At 50.4% G+C, this 25,819-nt stretch overlaps 11 protein-coding genes across 11 annotated transcripts; 8 read left to right on the forward strand and 3 right to left on the reverse strand.

Moving 5' to 3' along the window:
• Positions 1 to 322: 322 nt before the first annotated feature.
• Positions 323 to 1,630, forward strand: PtrM4_042960 (separin; the record flags this gene model as incomplete). The annotated part of the gene is made up of 1 exon (XM_066104471.1): positions 323 to 1,630. One exon carries the CDS (start codon positions 323 to 325, stop codon positions 1,628 to 1,630), a length of 1,308 nt encoding a protein of 435 aa, XP_065959035.1.
• Positions 1,631 to 1,639: 9 nt separating this feature from the next.
• Positions 1,640 to 2,788, forward strand: PtrM4_042970 (separin; the record flags this gene model as incomplete). Its single annotated transcript, XM_066104472.1, has 1 exon — positions 1,640 to 2,788. One exon carries the CDS (start codon positions 1,640 to 1,642, stop codon positions 2,786 to 2,788), a length of 1,149 nt encoding a protein of 382 aa, XP_065959036.1.
• Positions 2,789 to 3,227: 439 nt separating this feature from the next.
• On the forward strand, positions 3,228 to 4,200 carry PtrM4_042980 (uncharacterized protein; the record flags this gene model as incomplete). The annotated part of the gene is made up of 2 exons (XM_001937392.2): positions 3,228 to 3,294; positions 3,344 to 4,200. The coding sequence occupies 2 exons, from the start codon at positions 3,228 to 3,230 to the stop codon at positions 4,198 to 4,200; spliced, it is 924 nt and encodes a 307-aa protein (XP_001937427.2).
• A 145-nt stretch (positions 4,201 to 4,345) lies between these two features.
• PtrM4_042990 (uncharacterized protein) lies at positions 4,346 to 5,086 on the forward strand (the record flags this gene model as incomplete). Its single annotated transcript, XM_066104473.1, has 1 exon — positions 4,346 to 5,086. The coding sequence occupies one exon, from the start codon at positions 4,346 to 4,348 to the stop codon at positions 5,084 to 5,086; it is 741 nt and encodes a 246-aa protein (XP_065959037.1).
• Positions 5,087 to 6,537: 1,451 nt separating this feature from the next.
• PtrM4_043000 (DUF2838 domain containing protein) lies at positions 6,538 to 8,204 on the reverse strand (the record flags this gene model as incomplete). The annotated part of the gene is made up of 2 exons (XM_001937391.2): positions 6,538 to 7,219; positions 7,267 to 8,204. 2 exons carry the CDS (start codon positions 8,202 to 8,204, stop codon positions 6,538 to 6,540), a joined length of 1,620 nt encoding a protein of 539 aa, XP_001937426.2.
• Positions 8,205 to 8,854: 650 nt separating this feature from the next.
• On the forward strand, positions 8,855 to 12,894 carry PtrM4_043010 (Smc, Chromosome segregation ATPase; the record flags this gene model as incomplete). The annotated part of the gene is made up of 4 exons (XM_001937390.2): positions 8,855 to 8,885; positions 8,933 to 12,051; positions 12,102 to 12,815; positions 12,871 to 12,894. The coding sequence occupies 4 exons, from the start codon at positions 8,855 to 8,857 to the stop codon at positions 12,892 to 12,894; spliced, it is 3,888 nt and encodes a 1,295-aa protein (XP_001937425.1).
• Positions 12,895 to 13,395: 501 nt separating this feature from the next.
• On the forward strand, positions 13,396 to 15,187 carry PtrM4_043020 (MFS-1 multi-domain protein; the record flags this gene model as incomplete). Its single annotated transcript, XM_001937389.1, has 2 exons — positions 13,396 to 13,629; positions 13,697 to 15,187. The coding sequence occupies 2 exons, from the start codon at positions 13,396 to 13,398 to the stop codon at positions 15,185 to 15,187; spliced, it is 1,725 nt and encodes a 574-aa protein (XP_001937424.1).
• A 1,301-nt stretch (positions 15,188 to 16,488) lies between these two features.
• Positions 16,489 to 18,098, forward strand: PtrM4_043030 (uncharacterized protein; the record flags this gene model as incomplete). Its single annotated transcript, XM_001937388.2, has 3 exons — positions 16,489 to 16,500; positions 16,556 to 16,838; positions 16,966 to 18,098. 3 exons carry the CDS (start codon positions 16,489 to 16,491, stop codon positions 18,096 to 18,098), a joined length of 1,428 nt encoding a protein of 475 aa, XP_001937423.1.
• A 1,410-nt stretch (positions 18,099 to 19,508) lies between these two features.
• Positions 19,509 to 20,333, forward strand: PtrM4_043040 (UbiE, Methylase involved in ubiquinone-menaquinone biosynthesis; the record flags this gene model as incomplete). Its single annotated transcript, XM_001937387.1, has 1 exon — positions 19,509 to 20,333. One exon carries the CDS (start codon positions 19,509 to 19,511, stop codon positions 20,331 to 20,333), a length of 825 nt encoding a protein of 274 aa, XP_001937422.1.
• Positions 20,334 to 21,286: 953 nt separating this feature from the next.
• Positions 21,287 to 21,901, reverse strand: PtrM4_043050 (uncharacterized protein; the record flags this gene model as incomplete). Its single annotated transcript, XM_066104474.1, has 3 exons — positions 21,287 to 21,293; positions 21,335 to 21,543; positions 21,614 to 21,901. The coding sequence occupies 3 exons, from the start codon at positions 21,899 to 21,901 to the stop codon at positions 21,287 to 21,289; spliced, it is 504 nt and encodes a 167-aa protein (XP_065959038.1).
• A 1,915-nt stretch (positions 21,902 to 23,816) lies between these two features.
• PtrM4_043060 (MARVEL multi-domain protein) lies at positions 23,817 to 24,409 on the reverse strand (the record flags this gene model as incomplete). Its single annotated transcript, XM_001937385.1, has 2 exons — positions 23,817 to 24,068; positions 24,140 to 24,409. The coding sequence occupies 2 exons, from the start codon at positions 24,407 to 24,409 to the stop codon at positions 23,817 to 23,819; spliced, it is 522 nt and encodes a 173-aa protein (XP_001937420.1).
• Between the last annotated feature and the right edge of the window lie 1,410 nt (positions 24,410 to 25,819).

Raw genomic sequence — 25,819 nt, forward strand, 5'->3', positions numbered from 1 at the left:
GCAATTACCAATGGAGAGGTTATGACAATAGTCGATCGGCGGACGAATTAAGGGTCCTATAGTGACAGACGCGTTAATTTGAAAAAGCATTGCACCGGCCCTTCTATGGGATCCGTGGTCAGCCAAGCCTATTGGCCGTCCTTGCGGAAAATACTCCGATAGACTGATGACAAGAGCGCACCATCCTCTGCTCGCGAGCAACACTGCTCCTTGCCCTCTTCCTCCACATGATCGAAACGCGTAGCGGCGATCGTCGGAACTCCACAAACCCACCGAAGCGAACCCTCGGAAGGCGCTTTTAGTCGTCTTCGCACCAACATCGATGATCATGGCGGAACGCCCGGCTAAAGCAGGTCCGTCTCGGAAACGAGCACTCGTCAGTTGCGACCGTTGCAAGATCCGGCGAGCGCGATGTATTCGCGACAACGCAGACGTGCCATGCGCCGACTGCAAGGCAGCTGGCGTGCAATGCGAATCCAAACTGCCTCGTAAGCAACGAGTATACGGTAGTGTGGAAACCTTGAGCCTGCGCTACAGAGCTCTTGAGTCGCTAGTCAAGGGCCTGTTTCCCAATGAAAATGTTCAGGACACCGAGACACTGTTCAAGCTGGCGGCGGCAAGGAATATATCCATGCCTGCCAGTGACGACTTCACCCCAGCCGATATCTTCAACAAAAATGAGCGAGAAGCACCGACGCCGGGTGGGCAGCGACAGGAGCCTTCGCCAAACCTCCTTCGCTCAGGCATGGCTGTTACTCCTAGTCAATCTACTCAAAGCACATCTGTCGCGTCTACTACACCCAAACACCATCAACCTACCCCTGCTGTTACTGAAGCGCGACGACCATCAGCCGACGTTCGTGCCGCCCACGGCTCCTCACACTACTTCGGCCCCTCGAGTAGTTTCCGACTCGCAACTACAATACGAAGCTTGGCAGCACGATGGAAAGCTGCGTCTGGCGCAGACTTTCCCTGCATCCCCTTATATGGCTCTGGATCCGGCGCGTCTATCAATCGCAGCAGCACAAACGCATCCGAAGATGACTACGCCATGCCCAGAACTAACTGGCTACCAATCCCAACTAGCAGAAGTCGCAAGAGATCCAGATCACAGGTAGAGTCCTCGAGTGATCAGTCGCTACCACGAGACCCAGGCCCCATTGCCGAAACCATCGGTGACTTTTTACCGGAGAAACACATTGCGGATGCACTGACCGCTGCCTATTTCGACCATGTTCACACCTACATGCCTCTTTTCAATAGAAGCGTGTTTCAGAATCGACTGGAGGAAACATATTCTCGGCACTTGCAACCCCTGGAGGACTCTAAGCAGCCGGGGTGGTTGGTGATATTGGCCTTGGTCTTCGCCTTTGGATGCCAGCAGGTTCGAGCACTTGATGCAGAGCAGACGCATGAACTTCGCCTCAAGTACCTTGTTTTCGCCAAAGGCTACTTTCGACAACTCTTGACAACAACGTGCTTGGACAACGTCCAGGCTCTCGTTCTGCACAACTTGCACCATCATAATATAGGACAAAAGAGTAGCTCATGGCTTCTCATAGGTCTTGCTGCGCGCATGGCAAGTCATGTTTCGATTTGGATCGGTGTTGCACTAACCTTTCAATCATAGTCAATTACCATGGGCATGCATCGCGATAGTTCAAACCTAGACTTCGACCCAATCGAACGAGATATGCGCCGTCAGGTCTGGTGGACCATTTATATCTTCGAGAAGACGCTGTGTAGTATTCTGGGACGACCAACAGCAATCGACGATCGAGAGATGTCGATGCACATCCCCGAATCACCAACACTTGAGCAGACCGGCGCCACTGCCACATTTATGAGTCTCGGCTTCGAACTTGTCCGCATGTCCTACACCATCCGACAGCATGCCTACTTTGATTATACTTCAGCCGAAGAACGCTCACCTACCCTCGCTGTCGCAAAATCTTTACTTCGCCAGTGCGACAATTTCTTTGCAAGCATACCGCCGCACATGCTAGTAGAGTACTCATCAGCCCAAGATGAAAAGCCAACAATTCTGTTACTGCATATTTACTATTACTACACACGTTGCATCATAACACGAGACTTCCTCGTCCACAAAGTCGACAGCAATATAAGCTACATGGAAGGGAAGCCATTTCCAATCACGGAGGATTGGCAAACAACGCTCATTTTGGCGGAAGACTGCGTAGAATCGGTGCATAGAAGCCTCCAATACATTACGATTGGGATCGATCTTGGCATCATCGGCTACTCCTGGTTGGACTTTTTCTACGTCTTCCACGCTGTTCTGATCGTATGCGCAGACTTCCTTGCGCGACCGAGGGAGCAAATAGATTCGGCGAAGGATACCGAGCGCAAAACGACGGTGCGTATGGTGCTTGATCAGGTACGCGGCATGCACAGGCTTGCGCCTACATACAAGACCCTTAGCCAGATTGCGCTGCAGTTTGCCACTATAACCGGCGTTACGGAAGACAAGAAACCACCAATTCCAGTGGAAACGCAACAAGAGCCGCCGCTGATGGAGCCCGCAGGAGCGATGGTAGACGACTGGAGCATGGATCACCTAGTCGAGATATCAGATCTGGGGGAGGACTGGTTCACCAATGCGACAACGGACCTAGGGCTAGACTTTTTCGACTTGAGCCATTCGAACCCAGCGATGACATTCCCGCCTACAGATCCTATTTCTCATGCTGCAACTATAGGCGACCCAACAACTGATGCGGTAGATGACTGGACGGCGAGGACGCTAAGAGGGATGCACACGATTTAGACACGAGATCACGCAACGAGTCGGTGACGACTTCATTTGTTATGACACAAAATTGTACGATTAGGGAAAACGGAAAGTTAATCCAGAATAATGATACCGTGGACTTGTGTAATACGAACTATTGGCGAGGCAGCATTAATGCTGCCGTCATGAAGTATTCGCGAGATCAGCGACGTCATGGTCTGAGAGTGGTGTTGAATGCCACTTGGGCAGCAGCAAGCGCTTGGCGATGGCTAGTGGAAGATCGACCGATAACCGACCTAGATCTGTCTAAACCGCTTTTGGATCTCATGACGCATTCGTTTAAAGTCTATATCGTGACGGCTGCAAACAAATAGGACCGTAGTAGCTCCTCTTCCGCAGGATGCTGCACAAGTGCTGAGATTTGCTTTCAATGCGACGCTATCGTGACACTGACCCAATTTTGCCTACCACAAACATGGCGGGTGGCAATAACAAAGACGGGAAGAAGAAGAGAGTGCTCGTTGTTGGAGCTGGGGCAGCAGGTACGATGAATCGAATCTGCTGAGATGTGGGGTTGCTTACGAGATGCAGGAATGTCATGTGCTCACCATCTTTCTGAACACCCGGACAAATTTGATGTTACTCTCATCGATGCAGTAGATTACTGCGGAGGCCAAGCTTTTTCTATTGGACTCGACAAGGAACGGCATGGAGCAGAGTGGCTCAACCAAGGTGTGCAAGGTGGAAGTTACATCTTCCACCATACCATGACTATGTTTGCGCGACAGGGCCACCACGCGGATCCCGTTAATCTCCAAGTATCTTTTGGGAAAGACGACATCTTTTGGACAAATGTATTCCCAACCGAACTTCTCGCACGGCATCAGAAAGAAATTAGGCGGTTCAACACCATGCTCAAGATAGTGCGGTGGTTCGAGCTCTTTTTCGCATTGATACCGATCAAGATCCTCTTCAAGATGTTTTTCTTTTCCGAGGAATTCACCAATACTGTCGCCATGCCCATGATAGCGCTTTTCCTCGGCACAGGCAACGAAACGCCCAATGTACCCAGTATCATTCTCGAGAGGCTTTGTACGAGCCCTACGTATGGCATGTGGTATCCGGCAGATAAGCACAGCGTTGTTAGCAATCTGCCGCCCATGGTCGTGTTTCCAAAGTTTAGCGAGTTCTACGAGCGCTGGAGGCAGGATCTACTCAAGAGAGGTGTGACTGTTAGACTTTCAACGGAAATCACGAGAGTGGTGAAGCGGGATCAGACTGGTGTCACTGTTCGATTGATCAAGCGCACGCTCAAGCCCGATGCGCATAATCCCAATAGCGTCCACGTTCCCTACGATAACGAGCACAATGCCGATTCTGATGCTGAAGAGAAAGAAGAGCACTACGACGAGTTGATCCTTTGCGTACTGCAAGTAAACCCACAATGATATCGCTATTCGTGAGCTGACCCCTGACAGTGCCGACACCGCAAAACGCATCCTAGCACCCACAGCCTCTTTCCGCGAAAAGCAAGTCCTCGGCTCCGCCAAGTTTTCCGACGATATCACCGTCACGCACTGGGACACGGCCTACATGGAAAAACACTACGAAAACTTCTACGACCCCGCCAAAGCCGTCTCTTCGCTATCTTCCGTCTCGCAAACCTCGCGCAACGATTTCGCAGAGAAGAACTTCAAGCCAATGTACTACATCAAAATGTACCCACAGGACCTGTCTAAACTCGAAATGTGTTTCGACTGCACCAACTACCAGTCCCAGTTCCCACCTGATGTTCCCTTTGACAAGCATGTGTTCCAAACGATTTATCTCAACAAGGAAAGAGATGGCCATCTGTGGAGTATCGATGAGATTGACAAAGACAAAATCATCAGAAAAGACTGGTGGCACCAGCTTTGCCACTCTTGGACACATTACCTCTTTGTAGTCCCCTGGATGTGGGCGCTACAAGGACGCAAACATACACGCTTCGCAGCGGCATGGACGCTGATAAATGCGCATGAAGTCGCGGTTATGAGCGGTATTGCTGCTGCCGTTGACTTGGGTGCGGATTATCCCGAGGACTTGGAACGTGACAAGTTTGCGTTCTTGAGCTTTAGGCTGTACTACTTGCTTGCATATGGGAAATGGTATCGCAGAAGAGCGACGAAGAAGAACAAGGAGGGGCCGGGAAGTGAGTGGGCGAGTGGGCTGTATGGGAGTGTATATAGAGGACCAGGAGTTAGTGAGGTGGAGAGAAGGCAGTGGAGAGAGGAGAACGATGTGCAGGGAGAGCCGGTAAAGATGGCCTTCCCTACTGATGCAGGTACTAGATAACATGGTAGGTAGGAAAATGGGTGTTGGCAGTGGATGAGGACTTGATGATGATCTTTGCCATTCGGAGGAACAATATATTAATCTACCTTTTAATCGCTGTTGTTATATGTTATCAAGCGTTCAGTGTTGTAAAAGTAATGTTAACGTCTTTGTGGTTGGAAAAAGTTCACGTCAGAAGATTTTGAAATTGGAGCTAGTTGTTTCTAGGAACCATGGAAATCAAGAATCCAAACCCAGATCTCTCGCTTGGTATTGTATCCAGTCATTACCTTGAAATAATCTCATATTAACACTGGTATCCGAGAACTGAACCGCAGTCAAGCGATAGGATAGAGATGTCCAGTTGGGAAAATGAACAAATCTCATGGTTCGCTCCTGTATTCCTGCTCCTACAAACCACACTACACCCAAATACACTAGCATAATTCCTTGCTCTGTATTATGTATATTTCAACGCATATACTACAAAGTTCTCGAAAAGCAGCTTCTTGCATTCACTCATTTTTACATTCTCAAATCCAAAACCCAAAGCAACCACCATGCCAGCCAACATGCACATGTCTCCTTCCACTTCTGCAGAGATATCTTACCATATCTTGCATATACATCAAGCATCCGGGCAAGAAGACACGGAAAGTTTTTCAGAAACAACCACCGAGGAGACTACAGGGGCTCCTGCAATCCCGCAGCAGCAGCCCGAACAGCACCCAGGCGACTCCGCTTCCCCCTCGCAAACCCAAACCCGCTCCCCAGCCACATCACAGGCAACTACCACCACCACCCTCAATAGACACGCCTTCTTCGTTAGACACAGATGGTGCCTCCTAAGCTACATCCACCAGCAAGCGGTTATGCAGCAAAACCGTGAGTTCGAAAGAGTGCAAGGAATCTGTCACTGGTACCAAGACATATTTGGACTAAGTCGGCCGCAAGCGGAGGCTGGGTGGGATTCAAGGGAGGCATGGGACAGGTATCATAGTGTGCCTGCTGAGCGGTGTCGGTATCCGCAGGGGGTGAATTCGGGACAGAAGTTGATAAGGAAGGAGGGTGAGGAGGGGCTGGAATTGCCGGTTCTGATAGTGGCTCAGCAAGTATACATTGGTGTATCATATCCTTCTCAATAGCAATAAATAAACTACGAAATCTTCAAACATGGGGTTGCGGTGCGAAACCGTGAAGATTTGAGCATTACAAGTAGACTAAAAACAATAATGACATAGACTTAGCGAAGGAAATGGGTATATTCAATCAGCGGTCTAGACAACGCAGAAAAGTCCAATGCGAATGTAATGCGTGAACGTAGCTAAATGATGCACAAGAAGGGAACGCGCAGCACGCAAAACAACGCCTAGATGAACCCTCCTTCTGAAATGGAATAGACAACATGAGACCGCTGGCCAACGTCACTATGTACTTGTTATAAAACTGCAACACGATACAACGTCAGCGCGCTACTTTCTCTCTCTTGTAGTATTGTCCACAGGCTTCACACTGGTGCTGCCCTCAAGTGGAGGGATGTAACCTAATTGCTTCTCTGCTCCATCTGCTCCGTCACCCATTGGTGTGAAGGGGGTGAAGGCGCCTTCTGGTGAGGCCTGCCACTTTGCCATGTCCTTCTTCAACTGTTCCAACTCTTTCTGGAAGCGATTGCCAAAGACGTCAATGTAGTAGGTGGCACCGTTGTAAACACTCCAGATGAAGACGATGGTAAGGAATAGACCGCTAGGCCAGCGGTACCAAAACCAAACAGGGCAGGGAAGCATGGTGAGAACAGCATAACTGTACTGGATGAACATAAAGGCGGGCTCTTGAAGGAAGTCGGGAAGCGCGAGGACAATTTTGCCGATCCAGGTTTTGGCATACGACTTTCGCAGCCAAGTGAAGCTGGTAGGTCGACCCGCGGCGATCTGTTCGCGGCGGCGCACCGTAATGAGGAAGTGATAGCTCAGTTGCCAGAAGGCATACGGACAGGTCGCCCATAACATCATCTGTGGAAGGCTATAGTGGTGGGGAGAAGTCGGGTCGGAATGACGAATGTTGTAGATGGCGGGATAGTGTTCTTGTTGATATTCTGGGGATAGCAAGTGGACGAGGCAGTGTAGCGTTACGCAGGGCATCATGTGGATGAACAGACTAGGCAGGTTAGTATGTGGTCGAATGCGTGGGTGTGTAAATGTTACCTGACCACCTTGTCCATGCTGTGGAAGACGAGCGAGTTCCGCCACATGACAATGGCGATGGCGTTGTTACCCATACAGAGGCAATATGTCGCGATGAACAGGCGTTTAGACTGAGGAAAGATGTAGATGCTCATAACCATGAGGATATTGACAAAGTAGCATAGATCGGCCAGGAAGTAGTGGTAGCCCTTCTTGTGGTAGGTGATGAAGCGGATCGGCATAAAGTAGAGCAGCTGGGCAGTATACCAGTGGGGGAACCAGTCTGGATGGCAGCCAACCAAGTAGCCCGAGACGAAGATGTTCATAACAGCGGCGATGAAGGAGGCCTTTTCGCGCGCCGTCACTGTTAGTGATTCCTTCCAGCGTCTGTTCAGACGGTCCACAGAATGGAGCATGCGCTTCTTGTATTTATCGAGCTGCTCTGCTTCCGTGGGCACTCTGCGGCGCCACTCCTCGACTACACGGTCCCTAGTTATGCCCCGGTTCTTCGCTTGGTTCTTAATCTTCTCCGTCTGCGAGGCGATGGAGTTCTGAATCTTCTCGATACGCTGCGAGAGAGCGAGGTTCTCGACAAAGTCAAACATGGTGAGCTTCTCGACAGGTGGGAAGAAGGCGGTATCCTCAAAGTCGGACTCATCTTGGTAGGAGCTGTTGGAGAAGGAGGCGGAGCGCGAGAGACCAGGCGTGGTGAGCGGTGGTTGTCCATCAGTGGACGAAGCAGTCGGTTCTTCGAGTAGGGAAGAGGCGGCATGTGGCGAGTTGCCAGGCACAGAGAGGCCAGAGACTCCCAGCTCCGGTTCCGACTTGGACTTGGGCACACCGCCCGCATCCTCGGGAGACGACATGGCCGTCACTTCTTCCTGGACGCTCTCGAGACTAGACGGGGTTCGGCGATGGAGGGGTCGCTTCAGACGCGGAGGAGATGTCGGGGCTGTCATGGCTATTAGCTGTTGAGGTTCAAAGTGGTGACTCTCGGTCCGTGTTGCATAGTCGAGGGAGGCAGCGGAATAAAGGGCAAGTGCGTACCGTGGTAGTAAACAGCTTAGACAGGCTTCAGTCAGACTTTACGTTCTCATGACAAGTCTAAGAGACAAGTGTTATGCAGGGTTCTGGGTGGTGTAGCCGCAAACGTCTCCAAAAGTCGTCGGTGAAAGCACGCTGCTTGATGAACGGTGATGATTGGCTTCACCACGTCATCGGCAACCCCAGTAAAGAGATAAAGCTGAGAAGTGTCACGAGGGCAGACAGTTTCTGTGTAAGAGGGTTGATAACGAGAGCGTGATAAGATGTCGAGTCGTTTGGATATGAGATTGTCTTATTTGCATAGACTGTATGCAGAGTACTAAGAAGATACACAGCAAGCATACGCACAGCGCTAGGGTTTCGTCATGGCGGGCCCAGCTGGGCGGTGGGCATGCATCGATACATGGCACTAACTACGGCGGGCGTTTGTTCCGCCTGGCGACGCGAACGCGCTTCACCGTGACCACGACCAACCCACCCCCGCGACAAGCTTCCCTGCGCAACCACACCTGGGCCATTCACAGCGCAATCGCCATTTAAGGTGTCGCGCAACGCAACCGCAATCATGGGAAAGCTCGTGCGGCTGGAGATTTATAGTATGGCCTCTTTACGCGCAATTGCAGTCATTCGCTAACTCGAGCAGACTTCAAGTCTTATCGCGGCCGTCACACTCTTCTCTTTGGTGACTCATACTTCACCTCCATCATCGGTCCCAATGGCTCTGGCAAGTCGAACAGTATGGACGCCATCTCCTTTGTCCTGGGAGTCCGATCGTCCCACCTGCGATCTGAGAAGTTGAAGGACATGGTCTACCGTGGCAGGATCATCCAGGAAGCGAGAGTCAATGCCGATGGCACTGTGACCGAAGCTGACGGCGATGCAAATGGCGACGCAAACGGGCATGCGAATGGCGACGCAGCAGAAAACGGCGAGCCCCAGCCCAGTGGCCCACGCAACGACCCTCAGAACGCATGGGTCAAGGCAGTCTTCGAGGACGACGCAGAGCAAGAGCACGAGTGGCAGCGGGCCATCACCAGCTCCGGTTCGAGCGAGTACCGCATCAACAACCGCGTCGTGACACAGAAGCAGTACGGCGAGGCCCTTGAAGAGCACAGCATCCTGGTAAAAGCGAGGAATTTCCTCGTCTTCCAGGGTGACGTTGAGAAGCTTGCTACAACCGCACCGGAGCAGCTCACATTACAAGTCGAGCGCATCTCTGGTAGCTTGGAGCAAAAGGCCGAGTACGACCGCCTCAAGGAGGAATCTGAGGCTGCGACCGAGGACAATGCCAAGCACCTCCACGAGCGTCGTGGTATTAACGGAGAGCTCAAGACGTACCAGGACCAAAAGGCCGAAGCCGACGAGTACGAGAAGAAGCTCGCCGAGCGAGATGACGCTGTCGTTACCAAGAACCTGTGGAAACTCTACCTATACCAACAGGTCATGGAAAAGGCACGCAACAAGATTGCCAGCCACCAAGAAGAGCTCAAGGAGCACAAGCGCAGCGTCGAAAAGTACCACCAGCGACACGATGCGGAAAGGCAGGCCGAGGCCAAGATTAGGCGCGATCTCACCAAGACCGACCGCAATACCAAAGCAAAGGAGAAGGAGATAGAGGATGCGTCAAACGAGCTTGCGCCAATCGAAGAAAAAATTCGCCTCTCCAACGAGACTCGCCGAAAGTACGAGAGCAAACTGGAGGAACTCCGGAAGAAGCGAGACAACGAGAAGAAGGCGGTCGAGAAATGCCAGAAGGACCTTGATTTGGTACAAAAGGCCGAGAAAAAGTGGGAGGATGACTTCAAAGCAGCCGCTCAAAGACAAGGTCGTGAGCTGTCGGAGCAGGACCTCCAGGAATACGGCCGTCTGCGCAGCGACGTCACCAAGCGAACCCACGGAGATCAGATGCAAATAGACAAACTCAAACGCGAAGTGGAAACAGACAGAGATCACGTCAAAAACCTGCAACAGAGCGTCGACAGCCACGAGAAGGAGGTTGAGAAATTAAACGCAACCATCAGCCAGCTCGAGGAGCGCCAGCAGGCCTCCAAGACCCAGGTCAAAGAACTTGAGACTGCGAGAGCCGCTAAACAACAGGAGCTTGACAGATTACGATCTGACCGCAAGCAAATCGAGATGCAATACTACGAGAAGAATCAGTTATTACAGGAGGTTCTGAAGCAACTTAGCATTGTCGAAGGCAGTCGTCGCGAGTCAAGAAAGCAGCAAGAAGCTCGTAGAACCATCGATCGCCTCAAGACTCGTTTTGGATCGGAAAAGGTACATGGAAGGTACAAGGATCTAATCACCCCCAAGATGCAAAAGTACCGCAAGGCCATAGGCCGAGTCCTTGGACATCAGATGGATACCGTCATTGTTGACACGGAAGCCACCGCCAAATCATGCATCGACTATCTCAAAGCAGAGCGCATCGGTGTCATGTCTTTTAACCCGCTCGACTCAATACAGATTCAAGCCGTTGATCCGCAATTGAAGGGCATGCATGAGGGCATGCGTCTCGCCATAGACTGCATCAACTACGAACCGAAGCATGAACGTGCCATGACAGCGGCGTGCGGCAATACTATGATCTGTAATACAGAAAAGCTTGCCAAGGAGCTGCGATATGTGAGGCGAGTTGAGGTCAAGGCAGTCACCCTGGACGGTCGTGTTATCGGCAAGGGTGGTACACAAACAGGTGGTGAGCTGGATCGGGATGATGATTCGAGCGAGCAACAATGGGATGAGCGGTCCTACCAAACATTACTAGACAAGAAGAATCGATACGAAGAGGAGCTTCGTGCGCTTCCCAAGCAGGATCGGCAGTACACCCAGGAACAAGCTCTCGAAGTCGAGCTTTTGGATCTTCAGGAGCAAATAGCTCGCACGAAAGATGAATCCAGGGCACTTGGCCGCAACATCGAGAGCGTTAAAAAGGAGCTGGCACACCACAAGAACGAACTAAAGGGAGTTCGTCCCAACTACGAGAAGCAAGCGCAAAGACTGCAAGATCGCGAAGACGAACTCAAGAGCTACCAAGACAGAGTGAACCAGGTCAATGACCAAGTCTTCTCCGCCTTCTGCCAACGGCTGGGCTACGAGTCTATTCGCGACTATGAAGCTCAGCAAGGTACTGTCCAACATGAAGCTGCCGAGAAGCGCCTTGAATTCAGCAAACAACGCAGCAGGCTCCAGTATCTGATGAAGCAAGTCGACTCATCACTTAGAGGTGTTGAGGAACGTCTCAAGCAAGCAGAAGAGGAAATCAAGCGCAAAGCGGACGACATTAGCGAGCTGGAAGCCAAGCAAGAAGAGTTACAAAGCGCCAGGGATGTCCTCCAGGCCGAGCTTGAGACACTGCAGGAAAAGCGAAAGGCTTTGGAGCAGAAACTCGCTGAACGAGTCACAGCTGTAAAGGAAGCACGACGAACTCTAGATCACCGAAACGAAAAGGTCAAGAACGTGCTCAAGGAAGTTGATGAAGAAGAGGCCAAGATCAAGTCAAGTGCGACGAACCGATACAACGTGCTCAAGGAGTGCCGAGTGAACGAAATCAAGATACCGCTTACGTCAGACTCGAAGCCACTGACTTCCTTGCCAATGACCGATATGCCACGACCAGATGTAGATGCCATGGACGTCGATGAGGACCCCGATTCGACCCAAATCCAGGCCGTAGAGGTTGACGACTACGGCATCGAGGTTGACTTTGAGGAGCTGGACGATGAATTGAAGACGGAGATTGTTGAGATCCTTGAGAATGTATGTATACCCCATCTATCACTATGTTGAACTCCACTAATGTCTTTCAGGAGGATGACAGCGATGAGCGCGTTCGGTCACAAGCCGGAACCCTTCTCAAAGCCGCCGAATCCAAACTGACCGACATCATCACCAACCTTGAAACCGATATCAACAAAGCAGCGCCCAACATGCGAGCTGCTGAACGTCTCGCCGCAACAGAAACACGTCTAAAAGCTATTGATGAAGCATTTGCCGAGACTAAGAAGCGCGCGGCGGCAGCAAAGAAAGCTTTTGAGGAAGTCAAAACCCGACGTTATGATCTCTTTATGAAAGCGTTCAACCACATCTCCGAAAACATCGGTGGTACGTACAAAGACCTGACCAAGTCACCAGAGTTTCCATTGGGTGGACAGGCGTATCTGGATATGGAGGACAGCACGGAACCGTATCTTGCTGGTCTCAAGTACCACGCTATGCCACCACTAAAGCGTTTCCGTGACATGGAACATCTGTCCGGTGGTGAGAAGACCATTGCTGCGTTGGCTCTGCTTTTCGCAATCCATAGCTACCAGCCTTCACCTTTCTTCGTTCTCGACGAAGTCGATGCGGCACTGGACAACGTCAATGTTGGCCGTGTTGCGAAATACGTGCGCGAGCATGCTAGTCCGGGCATGCAGTTCATCGTCATTTCACTCAAGGCAGGCTTCTTCCAGGAGAGTGAGACGTTGGTTGGTGTGATGCGGGACCAGGGCCAAATGACGAGCAAATACCTCAGCCTGGATGTAAGTTGCCTCCACCCAAACATCCCTCACAGACCATGTGCTAACACCATAACAGTTGAGGAGATATCAGCCTGCCTAGTGCTATTCATGCGAACTTGTAAAGTTATCTCGACTGATGCCTGTTTCAAAGCATTGGGTTTATATAGTACTCCACTGCATCTTCATGTGTCGGGCGGTTTGCCGAATTCATACAGCCTAATATGCATAATATGACCTCGATGTATTCTGCACAAGTCCATAATAGACGCGTTCAAAACGCGATTTTTTGCAAAAGTTTATCAGTGACCTTCCTATCGCAGTCTGGCTCTATCAGTGGCTTTCCTATCGCAGCCTGGCTCCACATGCGGAGATAACGCTGTTTATAATAAGATTCCTAGACCTTTGTTGCCTAAGCCCGTCGTCGAAGTAACTTCTTTGGACAATTGTTGCCTAAGCACGTCGTCTAAGTAACTTCTTTGGACGGTTGGGGGCCTGAGAAAAATGGCGGTTTAAAGCGCCCAACTACATCGTGGTGCATTCTCTTGTCCCTACAGATTGAAGGCTGTCAGATCTTGACGTTGCATGCCCGTGTGTTACCGCCATGGCGCAGGACCAAGCTCCGAACGAGACATCGCCTCTGCTCCGCAAACCTCATGACGACCTGCAGGCAATCGCTACAGACAGTGGAATCACTACTGGAAACGAGAGTGCCAACATAGAAGATGGAGGAGATGTTGAGCGACAGATCAGCCACAATGGGGATACGTTCAAACACCAGGGCATGCCCGAGCTCAAGAAACGGATGAAGTATATATTTCCCGCAATAGCGATCGGAGTATGCTATCCCAATAACTTATATATACCATGTAGTTTTTTACAACGAATCTAACAATGTATTTCAGGTTTTCCTATCATCGGCTGACCAAACCCTCGTGGTAACCACCTATGGCACGATCGGAACCGACCTGCACGCCCTTTCGTCCACATCATGGATAGCAACAGGCTATTTCCTTACGCTGTCGGCGTTTCAGCCCCTCTACGGCAAGCTCTCGGATATCTTCGGGAGGAAACAATGCCTTCTTTCCGCGTATCTCATCTTCGGCATCGGCTCGATGGGGTGTGGGTTGGCAAGAAACATGAGCGAGTTGATTGCCGCGCGAGCCTTCGCAGGCATAGGCGGCGGAGGCATGAGTGTCGTCACTAGCGTATTGCTGAGTGACATTGTGGGATTAAGGGAGAGAGGGCAGTGGCAGGGCTATGTCAACATGATCTATGCTGTGGGTGCTTCTTGTGGGGCTCCATTGGGCGGCCTCCTCGCAGACTCCATCGGCTGGAGAGTAGCATTTCTCGCGCAGGGACCAATGTGTGCGTTGGCATTCACTGCCGTGGCATTGACACTCAACATGCCAAAGCAGGAGGACTCGCACTGGAAAGCGAAGATGAAGAAGATCGACTTCCTGGGAGCGATAATCCTTGCACTCGCGGTCTTAGGAATCCTCACAGGTCTCGATCGCGGCTCGAATATCTCCTGGAGCAACCCAGTCACCATTGCCGGTCTTGCTACCACGCCCTTGTTCATCGTCTTTGTTCTCGTGGAGAAATACGTGGCAGCCAATCCTTTTGCACCAGGGCGGATCATCCTCAACAAAACACTCTTCGCATGCTATCTCTGCAACTTCTTCTCCTTTGGAGGTTGGCTTGCAGTCCTGTTCTTCATACCACTATACTGGCAAGTCATCGGCGATTATGGCGCATCCCAGGCCGGGCTATTCCTGGTACCATCTATCATCTGCGGAGTTAGCGGCTCACTACTCGGTGGCGTTTACATGAAGCGTACAGCGAAATACTACTGGATCACTGTCATTGCTTATACCAATCTGGTTGCTGGGCTTTCAATCATTCTGCTCTTTGCAGGCACGATAATGCAAAGCATACCTATCATGGTTATGGGAACATGCATATGCGCTTTCCACAATGGCATAGGCGTAACAACCACACTTATTGGACTAATTGCAAATGCCTCACACGCCGACCAAGCAGTCGCAACCGCTTGTTCCTACCTCTTTCGCTCACTTGGCTCCGTCTTTGGCGTCTCCATGTGTGCAACCGCTTTCAACCAAACACTGCGCAAGTCTCTGCAAAAAGCGCTCCAAGGCGACAAGAATGCCGCGGAGATTGCCGAACGTGTGAGAGCTGGCCTGGAATATTACAGAGGCCTTGATCCAGAGCTCAAGAGTATTGTAAGGGATTGCTATGGCAAGGCTACTAGGGCGGCAATCGGTGTGGGGATTGTGCTAGTGGCAGGCAGTGCAATTTTTGCCTGGTTCATCAAGGAGAAGAGCTTGGAGGATAGGAAGATGCCAAGTGATGAAGCGGAGGAGGTTGGAGAGTGAAACTACGCTTCGGAGTTACCTCCGACTTGACTCCTGATCTTAGCTCTTGTTGGTACTCGTTCAGGTCCGGCTGCTTGGTAAGAGACAGAGGTACCAGGGTATCCAGTCTATCTCAACAGATGCGGAGCCGGCTCAACTATACGCGGTGTGCAGACATGATGTAGTACTACGGTAATGCTTGTAATATATGACAACATAGCATAGTAGTCTAACAACAGTAGTTGTAAAAGGAGCCTCTAGGTGAAGAACATACTATCCTCTCGCTGTATTGTGCTTGTCGTTGAGGTAACAATTGATTGCATCTGGGAACACGAAGACCGTTGGCCTGTACGCGACTGTAACGCCTACCCCGAGCTTTGCTACACCGTGCTTTTGATACCGTCGTCATGTCTCCATGCATAGCTAACGTTGTGCGATGAACCTTGTGCCTTGGTGGACGGCGAGGCGGTACTAGTCCCGCGCTAGCCACGGCCGAGAACCTGCGATCTCCAACCGGTCACTTATTCACTCTCACGAAAGATCACACGATGGCCCGCGAAACAACGCCTCCTCGATCAGCGGAGCTGTATTGTTTTACCCGAGCAGCGCCTCCCATGGATGTTGCTTCTGCGCTGTTTGAGCTACTATGACGTGATGCCCAGGTATCGACACCGCATTCTCGAGTTCCATGCCAATAAGCGACGATGTGACATGCACGATACAGTCACTTTGGACAATCACTGCCTGACCGCTTCTACCGGGATGTATGAGGCTGGGAGAGTCCTGTCATCTAGATTTGTGGATGTCACCCACTAGGGTATGTGGACCCTTTGGGTATCAGACAGGCCGTCATACCCAAATTCGGCGCGTTAAGCATACCCGCCTCGCCCAGAGAAGCAATACAACACATCCGCCGCGCGGGCTGTATGCAACTAGACCCCTCGCACTCGATTCCTCCCGACGGCGCTACACCTGACAATGACGTCAAGCTCCATGCGGGCACGTTCCTGGCGCGGCCCGTAACCGTCGGTACTCCAATCAGAAAACCATACGGGCACCAATGGCACCCTGCCAGCTGTACAAGCCATCATCAAGCATGAGGCAACTCACGAGAGTAGGGCTCATATGGGAGGAGACATAGTATCGGCGCTTATGGAGAATCTGCGGGTGAGCGTGGGGCGGTGCTACTCAAGCTCGGTGCCTAGAGTAGGGCTCCATAGCTTCATTTCTTCAAGCTATCTAGCCCGTTCCTCTTTCCTTGCGAGTCATTTGGATCCTATATCTGGGGAGCAGCACCACAAGAAGCGAGATCACGATTGAAAATGGGCGTTGTTGTAAGCATTCTGTCCGTTCTGAAGCGAGTGATTATGGTTATGCTAATGCCCTCAGAATCCTCCAGCCGATCCTGCAAGTGTTGTACAAGCGCTCGTATGCACTCTCCTGGGTGTTTTCGATTCCACAAGAGACTTGTACCATACTTTGACGACTAAGGAGCAGAGGGACTATGAGCAGAACCTGCGAGCCAAAGGGTACCCTGTGTCGAGGAGGGCCGAGTACGTGAATGATGAACGACTGGGCAACGATGAAGCTTTTGCCACGGATAAAGCGGCAGTCACAAGACAGTTTGATATTGGATACCAGGCACTAGGCGCTGAATTTGCCATGGGCGATGGTATGCACTTCTCTTCCATACACTTACACAAAATGGGCTCTCTGTTGCACCCAGTATCGCTATGCTTTCATCAAAACCTGTTCAGCTTATATCTATATCCAGTAATTTTGCTAACGAAACATACTAGTCACTGTGCATGCGGCCCTGCAGGCACAGATCATTACTCTCCAAAATGTCCTAGTGACTACGTTCCTCTACGGACCCACATCGAACGATCCTGTTGCACATCAACTGGCCAATATGAATGCGGCATCGAGAGTAGCTGCTGCAACAGCGATTGAGATCTTGGCCACGTACCAAGAGCGTCTACTAGATGAACGACCACCTACCCCACGGTCGCTCCACTCTTTCACAGCTCGCTCAAGCCCATCCCATGCGCCATCTCATGCGCCATCTCATGCACCAAGCCATGCACCGTCCCACCATTCTTCATATGCGCCATCTCATACGCCATCCCGCGCCACATCTGGCGTGCGATCTCGCGCGCAATCTCAATCCCAAGCACCTTCTCGTGCCTTACTACCTCCGCCCAGTGGCGCAGGTAGCTCGACATCTACAGCACTTATGAAGTACCAGGAGCCATCATCGCGGAATACCCAATTGAGAAGTATTAGCCCGGTCAATACTACTGTTCTGGAATGGCGGAGCAATCTTCAGTCAGAAAATGCGTACACAGAAAACACCTCAATGTCGGGGCGAAGCTCTTACGCCACAGAGCCAGCAGCCAACAACTTATACTGCGCATATGCCTACGACCTCCAGCGTAACCCTACGCAACCCCTATCCAACAACATCCTGTCCGAACGCGACCCATACTGTCCGCATTGCCAAGGTGGACTGCACCTTTCACCCGGCAAAGCATGGGAGATATGCAAATGGGCCGGTGACACCGAACGTACCTTTCAAGTCCAAAATCGCTTCGTGGTCAAATGTCACCGTGACGGGCCTGACGGCCAATACTGTTGCGTCATTTGCTCAAAGTACGCAGAGTCAGACACCATCTGTGGCGATGTCAAGGCACTAGTCAAACACCTTTCTGATGACCACGAAGTCCGCGAGCTCAAGCATGAAGAGGACATCGTCGAGGTCATTGAGAAGCCAGATAACAGGCGGGATAGTGGTATTAGTAGGCATGGCTCTATGAGGGGTAGTCGTAGTCGTAGGAGTGCTAGTGTGGCGTCTGCGAGGAGACGAAGAAGTTTAGGTGGAGGGTACGAAAGGGAGATTGACATTTTTGACATGAGGTCTAGTAGGCGATAAATTGGCATTGCGGTCTGATTTTGGAGGTCAAAACATAGTCCCAATGGACGGACGGACGGGCGCTGCGATTGCATGTTGTTTTGGGTCTAAGATATATACGTATTTCCCTCATACCATTAGCAGTAGAAACATGTACAAATACATCATCATTCAACATATACATTCAGCTCCTCCTAAACCTATACTCACCCACCCCCTTCGCAGCACGTCCCCAACATCCGGTCTTCCCACAACACCAAACAACTGCAACCGCCCCGCTCCGCCCTGCAGCACAACACGACACGACGCGACACAACTTCAACCCCAAACAGGACAATGCAGAGTATCTACAATCCACACCTATCCTGCATAATTACTCTAAACGGTAGAAACATGATTCATGTAGTGGATTACGACCCGGCAGTAAGGTTCATGAGGAGTGCAAAAAGCAGGTTGTGCGTATGTAGGTAGGGCAACGTGATGCATGTGTGGATATTCAGGTTGCAGATGCGGATGCGGATGGTGCTGGAAGAGAAGTTGTGGAACGAGGGAGGATGAGATGAGGAGGATTGGGGATGATAGCGCGGGAAGAGTGAAGGGCGAGACCATTGCCTGTTTTGAGACTAGTGGGACGGATGTGGTGGCCCTGGAGGAACTTGAGAAGATTAGTAATTTACGGGATTGCTGGATAGGGAAGTAATGACGGGTAGGGATTTAGAAGGCTGTGCGTGTGTGAGGGTGATGGGCTAGGGGCGGTATGTGCCGTGCAATATACCGGTGCTTGTATGGCAGTTTGCAGTGTGGGGGTTATGCTGGGAAATGTGTGGACGCGATAGTTCATGTGTTAGAAGGGGACCCAGTTCCCTCATGTGTGATAGTTAAGTTTATTGCAACTACATGCGGCAGGCTCTTGATGAGTGCGATGTAAAAGCTCAGTTGATAGGGAGAGAAGAGAGGGGGTACAGCCTAAGCTAAGCCTGGCACCAACTGGAGCCTTGTTGGCCCGTAATTTAGTAACTCCCAAGCTTTCACGTGAAATGTATGGATATATCCAACAGCACATATCTCGCACACTGCTCAAGATGACTCGTGTTGGTTTCCGCATGGTACCGACATTGACAATGCTGACTAAGCAATAACACCAAGGCCGATTCTCGGACTTTGGAGACGAGGCTGCTTCATCCATCCCCTCAATAGACATCGACCCCTCAACTATCCAACATCCGGATAAGCACTATCGTCTCCATGATGTAACAGCGACTTCGGGGCAGAGCGGTCCGACTTCTTTGCAACATTTATTTCCAGCTAACCCCGTGTCTAACTCCGCCATAGCTACGACTATAACATGTACCCTTTTCGTTTTCCGCTATTCAATTGCACACATCTATGACCCACCCACTCACCATATAGACTCATACGCGATATATGGGAATGTCTGGACCGTACCTTCACGGTCACCATGCATCGGTCCTCCGATCACACAGCTGGCGCACCGTCGAGAACTCCTGTCCTCACCTACTACCCTACCTCAGCAACCCTTCGCTAAAGATTCTCGACGTCGGCTGTGGTCCTGGTACCATAAGCGTTGATCTCGCCACACGCGTTCCACAGGGCTTCGTCTACGCTATCGATCCCTCCGCCGAAGTCATCGAGAAGGCACGAAAACACGCAGAGGAGAAGGGCGTCACCAACGTCCGGTTTGAAGTCGGCGATATATTTGAGTGGAACAAGCTTGTGGGATTAGAAGAGGCAGGCTTCGATGTTGTGCATGCGCATCAAGTACTGCAGCATCTACAAGACCCACTAGGCGCGATGAAGGCGATGAAGCGTCTAGCCAAACCTGGCGGTCTTCTTGCGATACGAGATTGCAACTACAGTGCAATGGACTGGTATCCGGAGCATCCGGTCATGCAGAAGTGGAAGGATCTATACATGAAGATCGCGCTCGGTCTGAAGGCACACCCGAATATTGGAAAGCGACTGCATGCGGTAGCTATGGAGGCAGGCTTCCCAAGGAACGACATAGAGGCTAGTGTGGCAGCGTGGACGTTTAGTACGCCAGAAGAGAGAGAATTCTGGTGTGGGCTCTGGGCCGAGAGGACAGTCAAGAGCGATTACAGGCAAAGAGCGTTGGACAGCGGATACGCGACGAAACAGGATTTGGAAGAGATCGCTACGACTTGGAGAGAGATGGAGAAGAAGGAAGATGGCTGGTTCGCTGTTATCAACGGGCAAATCATCTGCCATGTGAAGTAGGCTATAGGTCACGAAACCCGTTTGTGGTCTTGTCTCAGCCGGCCTGTTTCTCTTACACCGTCTCTTACCTTCGTGACCCGCGTCTCCCACGATCTCCCTGCTCGTCCCCGCACATGGGATGATGCATGTGAACCGCGTCTCCCACGCGCTTCCCATCTACCTCCAATAGCAAGTGTCGACGCTTTTACCGCTGTACTAGTCATCTGACAGTACCGGGATTAGTGTCCCAAGCTTGCCGTAGCTGCCTGCCCTGCACAAGCTCGGTATATCAACCCCACTTTACCCCTCCAACAACTCAGCTATCAGCTTACCCTCACTTCACGACCGCAAATCACTTCAAATAACTTCTTTTCCAAACAAACCAACAACTTCTCCGCAAAAATGCAGTCTACAACCGTTCTTGTCAACTCCAACCACAGCAGCTGCCCCAAGTGCAGCGCCACTATCAGCGGCGATGCTAAGACATGTGGCTCGTGCGGCAGCGTAAGTTATTGAAGGCTATTTGATAAATATGTGAATTTATCGCCAGAATGAGACTAATGTTCATCGCAGTCTTGCCCGGTCTAAAACAGAATCGGATCATTTGCATGGGTTGACGTAGAGGGCGAGGTTGAATGAGGACGATACCCAGGGGTTGTTTACGAAAGGCGTGATATGGGGTTGGTATAACTGTGGATAGTGGCGGATTGGGATGAATTTGGTGACTAGTGCTTCGAGTGAATTGAAAATCGAAAGCCGTCTATGATACTGTTACTGCTTTTCCCCTGCTATTACATGCTAAACTAGGTGCTGTGACTTCACGAACAACTTGTAAACTCCCCTGTAAACACCAACAGCGAAGCAACCAAACTTCTGACTATGAAGGTCTCAGAAATGGCTACAGCTATGCCCCGTTCAGCTTTCCAGATGTTCACTACGATGCCTTCATCCATCTCTAGCCTCTCTTCATCCTCCTATAAGCTAACGTAAGCACCCCAAATAATAGAACAGCTGTCAAAAACATGAATACTGAATCCGCCTGGCTTTGCTTGCATCGCGTGTTGAGATGCTTCCCATCCTCAGTGACATAGTAGCAATACTCGTCATCACACCCGCCGTTCAGAATATCAATACCTGCAAGCGATCCCTTGAATGGAAACTCCCCACTACCCCACTTATTCTTCCTGCTGGTATCGAAGCAGTTCTTGCCCTGAAGTCGCATGGCCAGTAACTAGGTATCCATACCTATCAGCATATTCCCTGTCCATAGCTTGGAAATCAGTCAGAGAGCAGGTACTTACCACGCCACCGACTACATTAGCCAAAAGAACAACGATATCGATTGATACTTGGAAATATCCAAGCAGGAGTTCAGTCCATGCTAATATAAGCCCCAGAATTGCGCCAATGAGCGTCACACCGCCGATGCCGGCAGAGAGGGGAAGGAGGATAGGAGGGCCGGGCAAGTGCGATTCAGATGGTGCCCATCTGTTTAACAAGGTTACTGAAAGGCCTAGGGTGATGATTCCGAGGAGGAGTTGTAAGGCGCGGAGAAAAGTGGCTGGGAGGAGAGACTTGAGATGAGGCATGCTAAGGGTATATGAGAGCTTGTTTCGGATGCGGTGGAAATGAAAATGCTATAGGTCTCGAGGGGTTATTCTGGAAAGATATAGATATGGAAGGGGGCTGTGAAGCATGTTTTGCACGAATGAGGCTATGTGTATCTCTGCGGGATCAGAAGGTGTCGTACAATCACCCTGTGAGGATGTATCTTCCCGCTTACACAAATACAGGAACGGTGAATTTGTACTATGCCTATGGATAGAATTCTCCTTATTCTAGCATCTGGGTGACATGGAATACAAGACATCGAAACTATTGGTAAACCCTAGTATCCTACTCCTAACAGGCGTATCTAGCGCCTACAATAGCTTCTGTATACTAAGGCGTCGAGTATCTCATGTCACCCAGGTGCTAGTTGTAGTCAGATCAATTTTAAAATCTCAAATCCTCTAATCTTGTGACGATGTGTCTACGCGTCGCTGGTCCTCACTTTCTCTATTCGCCACCTGCCAATCTTCCATCCATCTTCCGTCTTGAAATAGTTCAAGGCTGAAACGGACAATACGATGATCGCTGTGGTAAATAGTAACGCTCCATTTGAAGTCCCAATAACACATCGATTCCATAGAGCATCGTAGCTGTATGGTTTATAGTAGTAGCATCTTTGCAGCCAGATGTAGTCATGATAAAGGCGGTGTAGTCTACTCCACCATTAGAAGAGCTTCTGGTATTGTTGCCAGATCGTGAGTTCATGCCACCGCAGAATATGTCGCTTGCTTCAAACGTGGGCATGTCGGCCTGGATATCGCAGTTGTAACCTCGCAGTTCTGATGATATTTCCTGCGAAATTCCATTGGTTAGTAAGTTTATCTACGTTCGTTACATCTATGCTATGGCAAATTAGCACAGTCCGCAACAATCAATTAAGTGGGTCCTAGAAGGTTCAGATTGGATTGATTGATTACCGCTTTAAGCCTAGTAGTTACCTATAGGAGTTTAAGCCCTACCTAGATAGGTAAGTGGGTCTAGGAGAGTGACCGGATTGAATTGATTGTTGCGGAGTCTACAAATTAGACATACCACGCCAATGGCCACATTCAATAGTAAAATTCCCCCATCAATACAGTGCCCAATCCACGGATGCATAAAATTCCAGACGTCTGCTGCCGCGAGTAAGACTGCAGCTATAAGGGTCGATAGGCCTACTGCGACAGGGGCAACCAGAACAGAAGGCATTGGGTCCGTTTTCTGGCCCTGATTAGGATAAAAGATAGTTTGATGACCGCAACACTAAAAAGCACTTGAAAGGCGCGTGCGATCAAGATAGGAACAGACGAGGGTATGAGAACCATTTTCGATTGCAAGGATCGGCGTGATATTTTATTGTGGGGCGCGTAAGGGTAAAGGAGCGGCTGCAGGTGGTTGAATCTTGATGGAAGGGAAGTAGATGCTTGGGAGGAGAGGAGGGTTGCAACGAGCTTTTGTGGTGGTGTCACCTCCCGCCCTTACCAAAATCAGCGACGTGACTCCAATCTAAGGTACACGGATACGGGTACAAGGCAGGTACATAAATTTGCGTTGTCACATCGTGTTCATGGATGGCGTCTGGCTTGCCTGAAATGAGGCATATATAACATATGGCTGTGGAAGAAATGCACTAGAATGAATGGAGATAAAAAAGATGGGTAGGGCACTGAGCATCCAATCACTACCAAACTCAAAAATAGGGTCCGTCTTTCGAATAACACATTTGCGCTCTGAACACTCCGTTATTACAAACTCACACTTACTTGCTTCTAATTACATTGTCGCTCGCGCTATGTCTCTCCACAGCCTCACGTATGTACCTACTAACTCAGTCTCTCAGTGTCGCTACGTCGTCAGCGAGAACTCCATAAAAACAGCTAAAATTTAAGTACTTACATGAATATAAACCTGCTATCACTTCCTCGTACGCAGAAAGACCAGCATTGCCGCTACGGCAATGACGACGACTGTAAGAAACATAAATGCGCAGTCCGCTTTGGTCGATATGCACCTCGATTTCATTGTATCCAAGCCACTTGTATTCCAGCACCAACAAAGACCATCCTTGCGACAGCCGCCATTGAAGATGTTGTTATGTATAACCATGTCTGCGTCCTTTGCTGTATTCATGTCACAGTCGGCGCCAGAGACCTTGATAGCAAGTAACTGTCTCTCCTATTAGCAGGGCAATTATACGTCAAGATGGAACGAGACTGCGGCAGTCCAGCAACGCTTACAACTCCACAGGCTAGGTTGATGAGGGCAATGACTGCATCAACGACGATAGCAATCGTGCCATCCAAGAAGCCAAGGAAGATGCCCGCTACTCCAAGCGCAGCACCAAGAATTGTGATGCCGCCTACAAAAGCTGAGAATCCCAGAGTGGCAGGGAGACTGCCCCAGTGATGACCTCGTACAAGTGATACAGAGATACCGAGTACGACAATGCCAAAGACAGCCTGTAAGCCGCGAACGACGAAGCTGAGGAGTGGGTTTGCAATTGCCATGCTGAGTAAAAATGTACTGAAGGGTAAAAGATGGCTATCTCGTGGTGTGTTCGAATGTTTTGGAATGAGAAAAAGAAATGGAAAGGAAGCCACGATGAGTGTCACCTCCCTGAGTATATACGCTACATGTGCACATTGTCACTGCCCCAATAGGATCCATTAGCCCATGTTGTCCCGCATTTTCCTCCAGTTACAGACCGTTTCATCATGAGGCGACCAAGGCAGACATACAAGTGGCACAGCCTTGAAATCGCCTACATCGCATAGATGAGACAGGCTAGAACACAGATGGGATTGCGCATTCCAAGTTGTTTAGATCTTGAGACACTATCCTCGCCGATAATTCAACGTCATACCGCATTGAGGGGCGAAATACGAAAGGCTGCAGTTATCAGAGCGCAAGGCTACCAATACTAGGGGCCGAAACTGGGCTCACCGGTCGACTCTCGGCATCGTCTTGCAAGGCGGCAGCTCACACAAGGCTTCGCTTGGTAAACTGCGAAATTGACGTATTTACACGAGCCTATAGAACCGGCAACGACGTGTTACAAGAGTTATGTGGAGAAGCATGCTCGTCACACTGTCCGGTGTGGACCGTATGCTTTTACTGAGATTCGAGAAATCTATTCTTAGATGTGAAGAGCTTCAATGGCGGTTGAGCAGCCATTTCACAGCGCATGCGTGTCTATGACTGCTCAAGGATACATTAGAGCGATGCCGGAGGAGAAGAGAAGGTGCGTATCGTGCAGTGGCCCCGCTCTTCGACTGCTTGGTCAGATCTGACCAAGCAGTTGCGAGCTCGGCAACGCGTCTTTCCACCTTTCTTCCACCCCGTCTTGCATACAAAGAATATCCGTGATGTGTCTCTACCTCATCAGTAGTTCCGTCGCCCTAAAGATTAACAAGATGCGCGTAGTAGCAGACGCCGCCCGTGGTCGTTCATTAGCTTTCTAACAATTTTCTTCCCAAGAACTACTAACTACGTTTTGCATACTTACTTTCTTTGTTGTTTATGCTTCATTCTTTCACATGCTATTCCTCACCTTCGAAAAACCTCTCTACACCGATTGTCTTCTTCCAGCCTTCGAGGTCACGTACACATAGCCTCACTCTTGTCATCTGCCGCACCGGTTGGCTCTGTACTGGCCAGGCTTCCTAGGGCATGGTATGTTCCGGAAGTACCGGAAACCTTGTCAAACTGGGAAGCGGAGGGTCGGCGATATGCAATGGCGAGTGTTAACTACCCGAAGGAAGCGGCAAAGAAAAGCCACAAAGAAGCGATATGCTCTGCACTAGTTGATTTATCTGTGTGAGTAGTTCAGCTGTGTGAATAGTTTCCGCTTTCGAGTGAAGTAGAAGAGAGGCTCCATGCGATTCTTGAAGCGGTTATGTACCTGATCCACCTTGGCA

This window comes from Pyrenophora tritici-repentis, chromosome 10 (assembly GCF_003171515.1).
Source record: "Pyrenophora tritici-repentis strain M4 chromosome 10, whole genome shotgun sequence".
NCBI lineage: Eukaryota > Fungi > Ascomycota > Dothideomycetes > Pleosporales > Pleosporaceae > Pyrenophora > Pyrenophora tritici-repentis.